The 18,013-nt window shown below is 34.4% G+C and overlaps 1 protein-coding gene across 5 annotated transcripts in view; it reads left to right on the top strand.

Moving 5' to 3' along the window:
- Window positions 1-16,165, top strand: part of KDM6A (lysine (K)-specific demethylase 6A) — a 136,087-nt gene extending 119,922 nt beyond the window's left edge. For 4 of the 5 annotated variants that reach the window (XM_008573616.1, XM_008573618.1, XM_008573617.1 and 1 more), the window contains 3 exons: window positions 11,545-11,671; window positions 13,673-13,843; window positions 14,935-16,165. In XM_008573616.1, coding sequence (XP_008571838.1) covers window positions 11,545-11,671; window positions 13,673-13,843; window positions 14,935-14,964 — 328 coding nt within the window. In that variant the 3' untranslated portion in view covers window positions 14,965-16,165. The remainder of the gene's footprint in view (window positions 1-11,544; window positions 11,672-13,672; window positions 13,844-14,934) is intronic. The other variant, XM_008573620.1, reaches the window with a different exon arrangement.
- The last annotated feature ends 1,848 nt before the right edge of the window (window positions 16,166-18,013 follow it).

Genomic DNA, 18,013 nt, shown 5'->3' on the forward strand with positions numbered 1-18,013 from the left:
AAAGATCCCAAATGTATTTAACCCAAAAAGGTATTCTCTAAGACATGTAATAGTCAAATTGGCAAAATTCAAAGACAAAGAGGGAATCTTAAAAGTTGCAAGACAGAAGCATCAAATCACCTATAACGGAGCCCCAATCAGACTAACATCAGACTTTTCATCACAAACCCTAAAAGCCAGAAAGGCCTGGGATGATATATTCAAAATGCTAAAAGACAAAGATTGCCAGCTAAGAATACTCTACCCCACAAGGCTATCCTTCCAAAATGAAGGGCAAATAGTATATTTCTCAGACAAACAAAAACTGTGGGAGTTCACTACCACATGACCACCCTTACAAGAAATTCTCAAGGGAGTACTGGGTTTGGTTCCTGAAAAATAACTGCCACTGCCATAAAAATTCAAGAAAACTCAAAACCCACTAGTAAAACAAAAATGGCAATAATGAAGAGGAAAAAAAGTTTATCTACAACCCAAGGAACCAACAAATACAGAAAACAAACAGTAAATCAGAAAGAAGGGAACAAAAGACACTTAAGACATCCAAACAAAAATGAATAAAATGCTAAGAGTAAATCAACACTTTTCAATAACAACTCTTAATATAAAAGGATTAAATTCCCCAATAAAAAGACACAGACTGGCTGACTAGATTAAAAAGGAGGACCCAACTATATGTTGCCTTCAAGAGGCCCACCTCACCTATAAAGACTCACATAGACTAAGAGTGAAAAGATGGAAAAAGGGACCAGATGGATTCACAGCAGAATTTTACCAAACATTCAAAGAGGAATTGACACCAATTCTTTACAAACTATTCCAAAAGATCGAAACAGACGCAAATCTCCCAAACTCATTCTCTGAAGCAAACATCCTCCTGATACCAAAACCAGGTAAAGATACAACCAAAAAAGAAAACTACAGGCCGATATCCTTGATGAATATAGATGCAAAAATCCTCAAGAAAATACTAGTTAACAGAATACAGCAACACATACGTAAAGTTATACACCACGATCAAGTAGGATTCATCCCATTCACCACGATCAAGTGGGATTCATCCCAGGGATGCAAGGTTGGTTCAACATATGCAAATCAATAAATGTGATACACCATATCAATAAAATCAAACCCAAGGACCATATGATCATCTCTATAGATGCTGAAAAAGCATTTGATAAAATTCAACATTCATTCATGACAAAGACCCTCTATAAGTTAGGTATAGATGGAAAGTATCTCAACATAATTAAAGCCATATATGATAAACCCACTGCCAATATCATCCTGAGTGGGGAAAAGCTGAAAGCTTTTCCTTTAAGAACAGGAAGTGGAAAAGGATGCCCACTCTCACTAGTCCTATTCAACATAGTGCTGGAAGTACTAGCCAGAGCAATCAGAGAAGAGAAGTAAATAAAGGGCATCCAGATTGGAAAAGATGAAGTCAAACTGTCCGTGGTTGCAGATGACATGATCCTATATATTGAACAGCCTAAAGCCTCTACAAAAAAACTCTTGGAGGTGATAAATGAGTTCAGCACAGTAGCAGGATACAAAATCAACACACAAAAATCAGTAGCATTTCTATTCTCCAATAGTGAACATAAAGAAAGAGAAATCACGAAAGCCTGCCCATTTACAAGAGCCACCAAAAAAATAAAATACTTAGGAATTGAGCTAACCAAGGATGTGAAAAATCTCTATAACGAGAACTACAAACCACTGCTGAGAGAAATGAGAGAGGATACAAGAAGATGGAAAGACATCCCATGCTCTTGGATTGGAAGAATCAACATAGTGAAAATGGCCATACTACCCAAAGTGATATACAAATTCAATGCAATCCCCATCAAAATTCCAATGACGTTTTTCTCAGAAATGGAAAAAGCTATCCAGACATTTATATGGAATAACAAAAGACCACGCATAGCCAAAGCAATGCTGAGCAAAAAGAAAAAATAAATAAAGCTGGAGGCAGAACACTACCTGACTTTAAACTATGTTACAAAGCTATAATAACCAAAACAGACGGTACTGGCATAAAAACAGACACACTGATCAATGGAACAGTATAGCGAATCCAGAAATCACCCCACACACCTACAGCCATCTGATCTTTGACAAAGGCACCAAGCCTATTCACTGGGGAAGGGACTGCCTCTTCAGCAAATGGTGCTGGGATAACTGGATATCCATATGCCGGAGAATGAAACTAGACCCATACCTCTCACCATGTACTAAAATCAACTCAAAATGGATTGAAGAATTAAATATACACCCTGAAACAGTAAAACTTCTTAAAGAAAACATAGGAGAAACATTTCAGGAAGTAGTACTGGACCCAGACTTCATGAATATGACCCAAAAGCACAGGCAACCAAAGGAAAAATAATCAAATGGGATTATATCAAACTAAAGAGCTTCTGCACAGCAAAAGAAACAATTAACAGTTAAAAGACCAAAAACAGAGTGGGAGAAAATATTTGCAAAATATACATCTGACAAAGGATTAATACCCAGAATATACAAGGAACTGAAACAACATTACAAGAAAAAAACAAGCAACCCAATTAAAAAATGGGCAAAAGAGCTAAATAGGCATTTCTGAAAGGAAGATATACGAGTGGCCAACAGACATATGAAAAAATGCTCAGCGTCACTCAGCATTCGGGAAATGCAAATCAAAACCACACTGAGATACCATCTCACCCCAGTTAGGATGGCTAATATCCAAAAGACTCTGAATGATAGATGCTTGCGATGTTGCGGAGAAAAAGGAACTCTCATACATTGTTGGTGGGACTGCAAAAAGGCGCAGCCTTTATGGAAAATGGTATGGAGGTTCCTCAAACAATTGCAGATAGATCTGCCATATGACCCAGCTATCCCACTGCTGGGAATATACCCAGAGGAATGGAAATCATGAAGTTGAAGGTATACCTGTTCTCCAGTGTTCATTGCAGCACTCTTTATAATAGCTAAGAGATGGAACCAGCCCAAATGTCCATCATCAGATGAGTGGATAAGGAAACTGTGTTATATCTGCACAATGGAATACTACTCAGCTATAAAAAGGAATGAAATACTGCCATTTGTAACGACATGGATGGACCTAGAGAGAATTATATTAAATGAAACAAGTCAGGGACAGAAAGAGAAATATCACGTGTTCTCACTTACTTGTGGGAGCTAAAAATAAATAAGTAGACAAAAAACTGAAGTGGGGGGGAGAGGATGAAGACATAACAATTACAATTCCTTGAAGTTGATATGACAAGCAAACAGAAAAGATATTGTTGGGAAGGAGGAGGGAGGGAGGGAGGTTTCAGTAATTGGCCACAATATTCAACCACATTGTATATTGACAAAATTAAAATAAAATTTGAAAAAAAACCCAGAAAAGTTAAGGCTACTGATCTCTTCCTTTAATTCATTCAACTATGACAGTTTTTCCATGTTAAGATATCTTATTCTCCTTTAAAATATATGAAATTTACATATAAAACATTGCTGCTGTACCCTCCTTTCCCCCAACTTGTTTATACTTTTTCCTCCAACATTTATTTTGAAATTTTTTAAACCTACAAAAAAAGTTGAAAGAATAATACCTGTACAACCTCATCTGGATTCTTGAGAAAGGTTTTTTGCCACGTTTACTTAGTAGTCCATATACACATACATGTGCACACACTTTTTTGGCTGAGCCATGTTAAAAAGTAATTCACAGACATTACGACATGTCTCCCCAAATACTTCATCTTGCATCTCTTAAGAATAAGGATATTCTCCTACATAACCTTTATACCATTTACTATATCTAAGAAGTATGAAATTCAGTAGCATCAGCTAATACACAGTTCACATTTAGATTTCCCCAACTATCCAAAAATGTCTTTTTTTTTTTTTTTTTTTTTTTAAAGCTCTTGGCTCTTCTCACCTCCCCACCCTAATCCAGTTTGAATCAGGGTTCACACTGAATTCAGTATGTAGTCATAATGTCTTCTTTGGTTTCTTTTAAATCCATGAACATCTTTTTTCATGACATTCTTTTTTTGAAGGTAGCAGGTCTTTGTGTTGTACAGAGTTTCATATTCCAGATTTGTTTTCTCGTAATTTTGAGTTAAATATTTTTGACAAGAACTATTGATGATGTTTACTTTTGGTAAACCCTTACCCCACTCCAGTGTAAACTATGTCATATATATTCATATTTTCATTAGTGGGTCCTGAGTGATTAAGTTTCACTAAATACGCACTAATAAAACTTAAATTAGGGATGAGATTATTGTTACTTTTTTTATCCATCTTCATCAAAGTATACAGTTTTTACCCTCCAGTTTTAATTTTAAAAACTGATTGGCTAAGAGTGAAAGGAAACTATCACTCTTTGCAAATTCATGATTCCCATTTTCAGGTATTTGAGATACATTACTTTGGCCTGCATTTTCTCTCTATAGTGCTAAGACTCTTTACTTCACTTTCATAAGATTCGTATGTTCTTGTGTTTTACCATTGAAGTATTCCTTTTAATAGGACCCTTGAAAGGAATAGGTAGTGCAGCACATGAGCTCTGGAGACTATTGTCACTAACGAAATTTCCATATAGATAATTGGCTTTCCAAACAAATAGTCTTCTAAATGCAGTTGAATGGTTTAATCTCAATGGTAGATAAAGCCAGCCCCAACAAATATGACATAAATTGTAGTAATCATGTTTGACTATTGGCAAGTTAATACAAGGTAGTATGTTTCTGATTCATTGGAAACTCAACAACTTTGTTAGTTACACTGAAATCACTGTGATAAATAGTTCAGTAAATTTTAAAATATGTCAGAAACAGAATACCAAGGAGGATGTTTTCCTCTGAAAAGTTCAATATTAGGAAGTGTTAGATTTAAGAGGAACGTATTAGATAGTGTCACCTCTCTCAGGGTGATGGAGACATAAAGGATTACTCAAAGCCCATTTCTCCAGAGCAATGAGAGGCCGGAAGGGGTTAATCCCAGGAGGAATTCCTTCAAGAGAGAAGGATCCCAGGAGTAACCCCAATCAGGTTTTCTCTCAGTTTTTAGTGTCCAGGCAAGAAAGTTATAGAAAAGAACACAGGCAGTTAATCAGTCATAGTAGGAGTCAAAAAAAACTAAGCTATGTGAAGTACAAAAAGAAACAGCGAGATAATCGCCATGGCAACACTTAGTTCCCCAAGAAACTTAAGGAAACAGCTGAAGGCAAGATGAGGAACATCCCCCAACCATTAACCTTGAAGCTTTTAGCTCACATAGTTTCTTATCATTAGGTTTAGCTGCACCAAAGACGACTGCCCTTAGAACAATCACTTTTGCTGTGTTACAATTTTTTTTATCTACAACAGAGACTAGTCCTGTTAAAGTTTTGTTTTTTCCCAAACTTAGCATTTCTATATGTATACTAAAAAGTGAGGCTATTCCTTAAACTACAGGGCTTTGGCCCTGCTAAAAACTAAGGGCTGTGGCCCTACTAAGCTAAAGGGTAAGGCACTGTGAAATACATGTGCTTTATTAATGTTAGTATCCTCCACAGATAGTACGCTGAGGGGTAGAAAGTTAATTTTCAGAATATACATTCACTTGTCTACCTTCTGGTAATCTGCCAGATAATTATACATTCCAACATACTAATAATGTATAAGCCAATAGTTGAAAATAAATTCTCTAAAATTTCTAGCAGTACCAAGTCCATTGAAAATCACTTTCCACAAGTTTAATTTCTTGTCATATCATTTTGTCATTCTTTTGACCATCCTATAAAGCACTGTTCTTATGTTTCAGTTTTTAAATGTACATTTTATATGCCCAGTATCAATGCTTTATGTGCTTTTTCTGTGCCTTTTGTGTATATCTGATCACTATGTGTTCATTATTTGCCTTTCCTTTTTTCTTTTCCTAAGTCTTAGACTCTGTGCTATTTACTTTCCTAGTAAAATATTACATAAGGTGCAGCACTGTGTAGTTATGTCCAATCTGCCTTCATATCTTGCCTTCTCCATTTACTGGCTGGGGGACTATGGGCAAATTACTAAATCTATTAGTCTTTGTTTCCTCTTCTGAAAAATGGGGATAATAGTTATATCTTTCTAATATAACTTCTATGAGTATTATGTGAGTTTTAGTATAGGGTAAACACTCAGTAAATTGTAGTTGTTATTATAATTAATATTAATTATAGAAACTCCAGTCACTCTGTTTTTTGTTTTTTTTTTAAGAAAGTACCTAGGGCAGTGGTTCTCAAATGCCGGCAGTTTTGCCTCCCCCTTCCCTAAGGGATATATGGCAGTGTCATGACTTGGGTGGGCAGGATGCTGCTAATATTTTTGCGAATTGACTAGGGATGCTGCTAAACGTCCTACAATGCACAGGACAGCTCCCCACAACCAAAAATTATCCAGCCAGAATACCAATAGTGCTGAGGTTGAGAAACCCTGACCAAGTGGAATCTAGACTAAACATCTTTTAAATAACCTCTGTTTTGTTTTGTTTTCTTTTTTTTTTTTTTTTGATGTGTTAACTATTGAACTTTCAGTTGGCACTCATTGTAAAATTTTTTCAAATAAAAAATCAATTTAGTAATTACATAATTATTTTAACACAACTTAAGAATTTGACACATCTAGTTCAAATAATATAAGATACTAGTTAACATTTGTTGAGCACTAATCCTAACAGCACTATAAGTTAAATATCCACTTTTTACAGTTGAGGAAACTGAAGCACAGAGAGAATAAGAAAGGTGTGTGAAGCAGAAATTTGAACCAAGACATTCTAGGTCTAGAATCAGCTCTTGCTCACTCCAGCTGTGTCTCTGTGTGGTCTCTTAAGGCTCTAATCATAAAAACTGTAGTGATTTTTGAAGTTGGTGTGGTACTAGTGTCTATTGAAAAATATTGCAATAAATCTTGTTTTTAATTTCATCACTAATGAAGAGGTTTGCACTGGTTCTTACTTTCTTGATCACGAGAATCACCTGGAACTCATTAAAATAGGTTTCCAGGCTCTATTCCTACCAAGTAAAATTAAAGCTCTATGGAAAGAACTTTGGGAATCTCTTTCACAGTGGCCTAGTGAATCTTATGATCAGGCAAATTAGAAGCACCCTGGACTAGATTAGATCTCCTTTAGAACTAAGAATTTTTGTTTTTTCTTTCACACATATTATAGGTTATTACCTTATCTACATAATATACACTTTATCACAAGTACAGAGTTTTTAAGTGTAAATTAAAGCCTACTGTTAAGGATTAACTTCTTTTTCCTTTTAAATGAGGTATCCTACAACTCTTTGGTCACAGCCAGTTAGGCCTAATAACTGAACAGAATTTTTCCAACAATGTAAGTAGATAATGGTGAAGACCATGCTCATAGTTAGCATAGATCCTAGTGCTGTAGTCCTGGTGGTCTTCTAATACTCATTTGGGCTTAATATATAATGAATTTTTCATTATATTACATTGTTCAAACAAAATCTAAAAATTCTGAAAACTTTGGTTTCTCGTGGTTAACTTATTATTCGCTTCATGCTTGTTTTTTCCATCTCGGAGTTTACTGTTCTTAAGATACTCATTTTATCATGACTGAGACCTTGATTTTCAGCCATGTGGTTGGTTTAAATGAAATTGTTAGATGCCTTATTGACATTCAGATACCCACTGTTGTCCTAGGAGAGCACAACCTTAGAGTGACAGGTGACAAGAGTTTTGAGGGCTCACATGTTGGCTTGCTTTTTCCTGCATGGCTCTTTCAGTAAGAGACTGGGCAGGGCGAGTTACCTCTTAGTATTTCTTAATTTGTTAGTGGCTAACATTGTTACCATAAGGAATTTAAAGTACCACATCAAGTTAAGTCATGTTTCATCTGTGTCCACACAGATGTTTGGGAACTTACTTTGGAGACTTAGTCAAGTTGCCCCTAGAATGTCAGAGTAATCCCCATTGTTGTCTTAACTTTGATGTAATGTAATGTTATTATGGCTTTCTTCCTATTATTCTCTGCCCCAGAAACCTTATTCCAAGATTAAAATCTTGTAAGAACAGTTTTTTGTTTACTAAATAATTTCCACACTACTTTCTCATGGCATTCCTTCTGCACAGAAGGTGCCTTCCCCCCACTTCTCCTTCCTGCTCATATCTAAATTGATTTCTGTATGAATATTTCTGTGATTTTTTTCACCTCCCTTTACCTGAAGATGATCTCTCCCTCCTTTTAGTATCCATGGCATACTATGTCTGTTTATCTTTTGCCTAATGTATTGATTTATGAATATATTGTGCATTGGTTGCTATGTAAATAAGGCTTTCAATTATTTCTTATTTTCTTCAGTTCTCTTGTTCTAATATTGCAAGTACGAAGACATTTCAGAAAGTTCATGGAAAAATAGAATTAGACAATAGGTATCTTTTTATGAACTTTTTGAAGACCTTCATTTATTTTCATTCTGTCCCCTTGTCTGACATCATTCTCTAAAATTCCATCCCTTTTTAAGCTTCATCTTTGCAAGTTAGCTTTTGGTTGGATTAGATTCTACTGTATAACCTCAAATATGCCAAGCCCCCAATTAGCCTCTTCCTTGTGGTTTTCTTCCAAGCTGAAGTTGTCTTTATCCCCTGCCTTTCTGTGTAGCCTTTCATCCAGGTAGTTAAAAACAGAGCTCAGGTCCTGAAACCATATCAATCCTTAAAAGTCAAAGAATTCCCTGCTTCTCTAGCTGTTGAAATAATTTCTGACCCTGTTCCCAAAATACATTTATGCAAAATAGCATTTCCCGTCTTCTACATTTTTATACCTTTTGTGAGTGATTTATTCTTAGCAAATTGAATTCTTAATTGCCATAAGTAAACATTAAAATTCAGCAAAACTAATATTAAGGAGAAATGAGAATCTTGATTTTGTTTTTTTTAGCTCTTCAATACATTCAAACATTGTCTTTGTATAAAATCAAAGTCTGAGTTTAATCAAAGCAGAACAAGTCACTGTTAAGTCTTGAATATTATATCTGTATTTTCCCTAAGATCCTTTCCTTAAATCTCTTTACTTTCTGTTTATTTTTCCCTATCCTTTGATTGAATCACATTCTTTCTTTAGGACCTGCTCATTCCTGTGAACTCCATAAGATCCTCTGTCTCTCTAAATTCTCTTTCTATTCCAACTGCTGCCTTTTGAAAATGGGAGGGAATAAAAATTTCAATGTTAAAGACAACAGTAAGGGCAAGGAAAAACCACAATTTTGTTATTCATTGTCAGATAAGATTGATAGAGCTGCCAGTTTTCTAAGATTCCAACACACACAAAATAAAAATTCTGGAGCTATGATTCTAGAAGCAGACTTTCATGGCTTACTGTATACTCGTAGCAACCTTAGCTCCAACTCCTTGTTATTTGCAGGAAAATAGTATATTGCCTTTTTCTAGATGAAACTACGAGACTAACCATAAATTATAAACTATAGCCTAACAGCCAGAGTAGTCAGTAGCATTGGAGATGAAAGTTCATTCTCTAAGAGTGGAATAATATTCCGCAGAACCAAGACTCTGTGTTTGTGCTGACTGAACCCAAGAATCTCATCTACACAAGAGAAGAGGGGGGAGTAGGTGGAGAATAAGACATGAAAAGAGACCAAAAAAGTGCAGCGTGAGATAGTGAGTGGAAGCTTGAAATTTTCTGCTTTTGAAAACTCCTAGCTCAACCATTTAAATGGCTTTATGACATCAGACAAATTTAGCTTCCCCCATTTGTAAGATGGAAATAACCTTCCTACACAGGGCTCTACAGGGTTGTTAACAGGCCAGGTTGGTTTAAGCTGTGTGAAATACTAAATATATGCCTCCTGTCTGGCTGTTATTCTTATTTTTTTATTTTTATTTTATTGCTTTATTATTTTTGTTTGTCCATTTGGGAGCACAGTTGAGTTTGCAAATCTTCCAAAGGTTTCCGCGGAGTTTTAGGCATTATTTTCCTGTAAAAGAGACCTTATTTTGAAGCCTTACTTGGAAAACTTGTTTAGCAAGCTATGTGCCTTCAGAGGTAAATTGTATGAGACATGGAGAGAGAAAAAGAGAGAAGCAGGTGCTATTTAAGAGCCGGAGGCATAGTCTAAATTATATTCTCTCTTTGCCATGATCTAAATTTTTACTTGCTACCTCTCCTGGCACCCTATACACATGTGTGCATGTGTCTCCATACACAGATCGCTGTTCTAGTTTTGACATGCAACCGCAGTCTAAAACATTTTTTTTCTGAATAAGTTAAACATGCAAGAATTGCTGAAGCTTAACTGAGAGTGGAGTCCTTTGAATATGATACTTAAAGAATTAGCCTACAACTGTAAATTTAATACTGTTTTGTTATTACTGTTAGTATCTTCCGTGACCCCAGGTTAATATACATGGGTTCTTATAAATAATAATACTTTAACCTAGTAATTTATAAAATAGCAAGGAAATACAAATTAAGATAAATTAAATACACTATTGCTTATACTTTGAATTTTGGTTTGTTAGTAATCAAATGTTTGTTCATTGAGCACCTACTATATGCCCAGCACTGTCCTTGGCAGTGAGTAGATGACTAGACAGCATGAATAAAAGAGACAAGACCTTTGCTTTCAAGACAATATTCAGTTGCTAAACCCATTTCCTTTTCTTTAGGGTATTTTCATTGTCTCCAAATTTTAGAATTGAAAAATGCCTTAGAGATCATCTAGTCCAACCTCTCTGTTCAAATAGAGAACCTGAGCCACTATGATTCACGGGAGAGTGAGGGAATTTAGCAGACAAATCCAAGTAATGACAGCAAACTATGGGAAAATCAGCACAAATTGTGAGAATTCACTATTGTTAGCATAAGTATGAATTTAGAAAAGGTATGTTATAAGAAAATTCAGCTGTGTTAATATAAATGGATTCTACTATATTATCTTCAAGTTAAAATGAAGACATAAATTTCTTTTTTTCTGCTTTAGTGCTATAGTCAAACCAATTTCGTATCCTGTAGTGACTAAATCCATAAATGGTTTGCTGCTTATGGACTCAAGAATTTCAAAAGCAGCTATACAGATGATGCTGTTAATAAGCGTTTAGGTAGTTTTGATAGAAATAATGTACCTTCCTGCCTTGCTAGAATCATAGCAGTTCAGATCTGGAATTCAGACCCCTTATTTCTACGATGACAAAATTGACTTCCAGAGAGGTTTAACTGACTTGCTCAAATAAGAGCCCAAATTAGCAACTCATATTTAAGCAGGGGGTCAGTTTTTATGTATTATGAAAATTTATTTTGATATTCAGATATTAATTATTCTCAACTTTAAATGATTTAATAGTGTCATCATCACATCTGCTGAACATTGCCTTGTTTTTTTAATCTGCGAATATCTGAGAAATCGACGTAAGAAAAATTATGAAGTCATAGACATTAGAACCAAATCTTTTGGCATTATTTCTATTTGCTACATCTTTCATGCCAAAAATATTCAATATTCAGTTGCTGGTCACAAATAATTTTTCCCCACAATAGGTATTGTCTTCTGAGAACTCTGAAGCAATGTCAGACATTGAGGGAAGCTCTCATTGCTGCAGGAAAAGAGATTATATGGCATGGGCGGACAAAAGAAGAACCAGCTCATTATTGTAGCATTTGTGAGGTAAGTAATTTCTATCCACAGCTGTTTTGTAAAACCTTTACTTCTCCACTCTTGGTTTCTCTTTAGTTATTTTCTTTAATTTATACTTTTATATAATGCATTTTACTGTAATTAATATTGTGTTCAATTTTGTTATTTTCTTGTTACTTAGCTATCATATTAAAATTTAATCTGATGATGCAATATTTCGCTAGCTGTCAGTTAACCTTAAAACTACCTACTGCAGAGTCATATACTTTGTAGATCTTTAACAGATAGTAATCAACAAGAAGTTTAGTCTGAGATTTTAAACTGGGAACAATCTAGTTGTACATAGATGCTAATAAACTGGATATAGTTATGTATAGCTCCAGACAGATCGATATTCAGTTCTGTCTGGTGCAGTTCACAGTACATTTGTCAGTTTTCTCCTGTGGCCAAGGCTTGCAAGAAACATGAACAAAGATATGAGTATGATATCAGTCAGCTGAAAAATGGTGAGAATTGGAGGTAGATTGTCATGTGCTATAGGAACAACATGGATGTAGGGAAATGGAATGGTTTCAGAAAAGGGTGAATAGTCCAATATAACTGGAACACAGAGCATGCAAATTCTACTTCTAAGTCTAGGTGGTATGTAGCTCGCACCACATCTTGAATGGTTTTAAGAAATTTTATATTTATTCTGAGATCATTGAAACTATCAAAAGGTTTTGAGCAAGGGACCAGGTTAGATGCATGTTTCAGAGAGAAAAATGGTTGGAGAGGACCAAGATAGTAAGCTATGGCAGTGGTTTTAAGTAAGAGTTATCTTAAGGCCTAGACTAGAACCTGGCAGTGGGAATATTAAAGAACAGGAAGAATTCAAAGATATTTAGAAGGTAAAATCAGCAAGACAACTCATTAAATGGCAAATGTGAGGGACAAATTGATGAATGCTCACAAATTTTCTAGCTCAGATTGCTAGGTTTATGTTGCTGCCCCATTGATAGTAATGGAAAACGTGGTGAACTCTAGCATTTTAATTAACATAACTGTTGAAAGAAGACGAGATCCTGAGAGTTTTCTGTCATTGAAGAAATTCAAGGATAAGCCAAAGAAAGGGAGGGATATTGATGATCCATTCCAAACCTTGAGATTTTGTAATCCTGACATTGATCTTTATTTGAAATGATTGAATCCATTGGCTATTTTAATGTTGTATAACCTGGCCAACGTAAGTCATTAGGAGATCAGATAGATTCCAGTTAGGTATGTTATAACTCACAAAAATGAATGTGTAAGCTTTCCAGTATTTGAGAATGACTCCTATCCCACAGTGTTATTTCTTATCCTGCCTGGACTTAGGAACTCATCAGTCTTTCTGTAAAAGATAGAGGTATTATTTCTGAAATCATGCTCTATTCATGAATACATTTTTTGTTTGCACTCATGCTCTTTCACATGAGGTCTATAACTGAACACTTCATTGTTGTCACTTACCTGTCAGTTTCCACATCTATAAAATAATCAGATTATATTCATTCAACAAGTGTGTTGAGGTTGGCTTAACACTAAGCACTGTGATATATTCTGGCAGTGCAAAGATGAGTAAAACTCAGTCTTCATCTTTGAAGAGCTCAGTCTGTGGGGGAAGACAGACATTCATACACAGTACCCTGGGATGAGTACTGTCATAGAGAAGTAAAAGGAAAATAATGATCACTTGCATCTGATTGTATACCAGTAGTTTGGATTTAAAACAAAAATAATCTGACCTTTATCAGACTTTTGAATTAGGTATTGCCAATGATTGTCATAAGTATAACATTCCCTTAGGTCACTCCCTTAAATATGCGTTACCTCCCATGTCTTTGGGTTTGGTGCAAAATAAACCTGGTCTATTAAATTTTCTTAGTACTTACTCTTAACCAGAGATCACTGTCCACAGTTCCATTAAAGTAGAATTCCATGATTATACTAAAGAAGTACAGTAAAAACCAGCATCTCTACTCAATGCTTTTTTTCTCTTGTATGAAACAGGTGGAAGTTTTTGATCTGCTTTTTGTCACTAATGAAAGTAATTCTCGAAAGACCTACATAGTACATTGCCAAGACTGTGCACGAAAAACAAGCGGAAACCTGGAAAATTTTGTGGTGCTAGAACAGTACAAAATGGAGGACCTGATGCAAATCTATGACCAATTTACACTAGTAAGTGAAATCAGCTGTGCGTACATAGTTAGCTGGGTTTTGAAGCAGTGTAATGTTTGCCACCTGATAAGTAGGAGGTAATGAAATATTTAAATTTTCCTTTGGCTCATTAGATACTGCATGACAGTATATGGATATCATCCCCCATCCCCCCACCCCCCACTTCCAAGTATTTATTCCTATAAAATTGGCATATATCATTTTTACTTTTTCTTCCTGGGTGAGACCAGCCTAAATAATGTTACAACAATTACACTTTAAAATCTCTGCGTGCTTTAGAATACTATACCCTTTACATCATTTGATCTCAGTTAATAAAATATGTGCATAGATTAGTTCCTACAAAATGAATCAGTGCGTGTGCTTTTAAATAAATATACTTCTGCTTTTAGAGCTAATTGTGTTTGTTTAAAATTTGTCCTTGCCAGAAATATTAGCCCCATGGAATATTTGATGGAGCTTAACTTCCTGGTACATTATATAATTCAAACAGCAGATGCTTAGGAGGAAGCATTTTACTCTAGTAGATCAATACCTTTATGAATAGAAACAGGCATAATTTATTAGTTGTTGATTTCTTTCCATACTTTTCTCTAACACATGTGATCAGAAACTGACTTTTTGAAATTTAGTTCCTGATATTTTCACTTGAATGGTCTTCAAGAGGGCTTGAAGAAGAAGAAAATGATCTGGAATATGTTGAAAAAATATATTATCTAGCTAAGATTGGTTCTGAAGGCAGTTACCAGTGAAATTATAATTGATTCATTAAAATTGTTCCAAAAGCCTTTTTAAAAAGCAATCCAAAAAATGGTAAACTTAATAACATTCCAAGAGTTTTTGAGTAATTGGTGAAGAAGTGCAGAAAATTGCAGGTACACTGAGGAGGAGTAATAGTCTTAGACTCTTAGGAAAATTGGCCAAGTGGGAGACAGTAAGGGAGTTTTTACTTTTATATTGTGTAGCAGGCTGTTGAACTTTCTTGAAATTTCTCCTAACTTCATAAGCAGACTATATGTTTGTAGCCGTGAACTAGGGAACAGTATTAACAATTTGTGAATGAAAATAACCTACCTTACTTTTATTTTCAGTCTCCTCCATTACCATCCGCCTCATCTTGATATTGTTCCATGGACATTAAATGAGACCTTTTCTGCTATTCAGGAAGTAACCCAGTTCTGCACCACTGGTTTTTGTAGCTATCTCGTAAGGCTGCTGGCTGAGAACTGTGTCTATGCAACCTTCCAAGTGCGGAGTGTCAACCAACTGGACAGAGGAGAGTACTGCTCCTACTCCAGGACTCTCACAAAGCTGATTAGCCGTTCTTCAGAAAAAAAAAAAATAATAATTTCCATGTTTTGTATATATCTGACAAAACTGGCAACATCATACAGACTACTGACTTGAAGACAACCTCTTTTATATTTCTCTATTTCTGGGCTGATGAATTTGTTTTCATCTATCTTTTCTCCCTTCAGAATTTTCCTTGGAAAAAAATACTAGCCTAGCTGGTCATTTCTTTGTAAGGTAGTTAGCAATTTTAAGTCTTTCTTTGATCAACTTTTTTTTAATGTGAAAAGTTAGGTAAGAAACTTTTTTACTGCTTTTATGTTTTTCTGTCTTGTTTTGAAACCATGGAGGTTATACACTTTTGGTTCCTAAATAAAACATTAAAAAAATTAACAGCCAAGTCACAAAGATAATGGATTGCACATAGACTAAGGAATAAACTTCAGATTTGTGCTTTTTGTTTCTAATCTTGATGTAAATTTACACTATTTATAAATACATATTTATTGCTTGAAAATATTTGTGAATGGAATGCTGTTATTTTTTCCAGATTTACCTGCCATTGAAATTTTAAGGAGTTCTGTAATTTCAAACACTACTCCTATTACATTTTCTATGTGTAAATAAAACTGCTTAGCATTGTACAGAAACTTTTATTAAAATTGTTTAATGTTTAAAGAGTTTTCTATTGTTTGAGTTTTAAAAAAACTTTATGTATAGTGCCCAGTTTTTGTTCATTTTTCAAATCTGATTATATATATTTTATATATACTTATGTATGTATATATAATATATATAGAAATCTGGATATATATGTATAAAGATTTAGAACTTAAATTTTTCTCATTTTAAGTTTCACATCTATGGTAGATTTTTGAGGTGTCTACTGTAAAGTATTGCTTACAAAAGTATGATTATTTTTAAAGAAATATATATGGTATGTATCTTCAAGACCTAAAATGTCAGACTGGTTTATTGTTAAGTTGCAATTACTGCAATGACAGACCAATAAACAATTGCTGCCAAAATGTAGTATAATAGTAGAAAACAAATAGTGATTGAACTTAAGATTTTAAAGGGAATGTTATATGGGCTTGACAAATCCTGTATATCACTTAGTAGCATTTTATATGGAAAAAGAGATTCAGGATGAAGGGCTCTATTTTAGAATGCAAATAAATTAAGAAACTATTTTTTCTGTTAGGTAATTTTGAAATCTCATACTTTACTGCTTGCATGATATGATGGGGGGGGGGTTGTACTGCAAATTCCCTATCACTAGTAAAATTTAGCAAGCTATATTAGCATTTTCAAGTCACTGCTAGTTAACCTATAGTATTTCATTATATAGTAATGACACCTTGCATTTGTGCCTCCATTTTCTGAAGCATTTGACACATACTCTCATTTTATCATATTGCTTTTTCTACAAAATTTCCAGGAAGCATTAGTGAAGAAGCGTAAAGAATGCTATAAATGAAGTTTATATATATGACTGAACAGAATTTATAATCCTGTCTGGTGAAATGCCAGGCTGATTACCTTAGTCAAGTACTCTTTCAGATAGTTTTGGAGTATGTTGTCCTCCTAGAAACAGTTTGGAGACTGAAAGCATGGGAATGTTTTATTCAATTAGCTAATAATTTGGTAAATATTGAGTATGAGCAGCAATCATCTCTTATTTGTAATTTCAGAAAGAAATAATTTAAAATCAATATCTTAGTTACAAAGCAAGAGTGCTTTGTCTAAGTGCTGCTCAGGATGTTTAACCACTAATATTTTTTAAGTGTTTTTATTGTAAAATCTTCTATCCCAGAGGTCATTGAGAATAAAAGAACTCAAATGAAAATTGCAAGCCAACTGTTTAGAAGGAAAGATTGTAAGAATGCTAAAGCTATACCTGAGTGTTTCTTAACCTGTTTTTGTTTATCTTACGGTGTCTTATTTTCTATGGTTTTATTAAGATAGTTTATTGCCAAGAGATTAATATGTTATCTGACATTTAAGAGAAAATTAGTATAATCCATATTTGGATTATATGTCAAGAAAAATACTAGTTCAGGAGCTTAGCCTTTGAATAGGTAGAGGATAGGGAATAGAAATCAACATCAATCTGAAGTATAATTAGGTAAGCAAATTTCTTTGTAAACTTTTTTTTCAGCAACTTAACATTCTTTATAATTTGCATTTTTGAGGTTTCAGAAAACAGAATTTTTTTCTTTTTACTGTTTGCATAGGTAAACCCATTAAGGCACCCACTATCGGTTCCTTAATAATGAAACAAATTTGTATCATAGCACACATATTGTTTAGAGAAGGAAGCTAATCATAAATGCATAAAAAATTCAGATGTTGATTCAGAAAATGGGAACTAAATCATTCTTTTCTCATTGTCACAAGTTAAATAGGAACTCAATTACCATCAGTATAGCAATTCAACTTGCTTAACCTATTAAGTAATAAAAAAATTTTGACTTCTTTATTTTGAAATGAAATCTAGGCAGTTTTCTAAAGTAACAAGTTGACAATTTGGACCTTCAAAATACTAGTAATTGGTCAACTGAAATTTAAGATTACATAATATTATGAACTTAAAGTGTCTGTTTATCAGAGGAAACTTAATTATGAAATTTTTAAGTTGTCATGTGGATTTCCATTTAGTCAATATATGTACTTAGCATCTGCTAGAAAACTAATATGAATAAGATATGATCCCTGCCTTCTATCCTCCACACACACATCTAAGGTGGGAGTTATGTGTAAATATATTATGCAAAACCTAGAGGAAGTAACAAGAAAGGTGAGTAGTATTGGGGCTTGCATTTCAGCAGGGGTTACATCATCACACCTTGCAGAGCAAGAGTTGGGAACTTCAAGTAT

Source organism: Galeopterus variegatus, unplaced genomic scaffold, assembly GCF_000696425.1.
Source record: "Galeopterus variegatus unplaced genomic scaffold, G_variegatus-3.0.2 Scaffold941, whole genome shotgun sequence".
Taxonomy (NCBI): domain Eukaryota; kingdom Metazoa; phylum Chordata; class Mammalia; order Dermoptera; family Cynocephalidae; genus Galeopterus; species Galeopterus variegatus.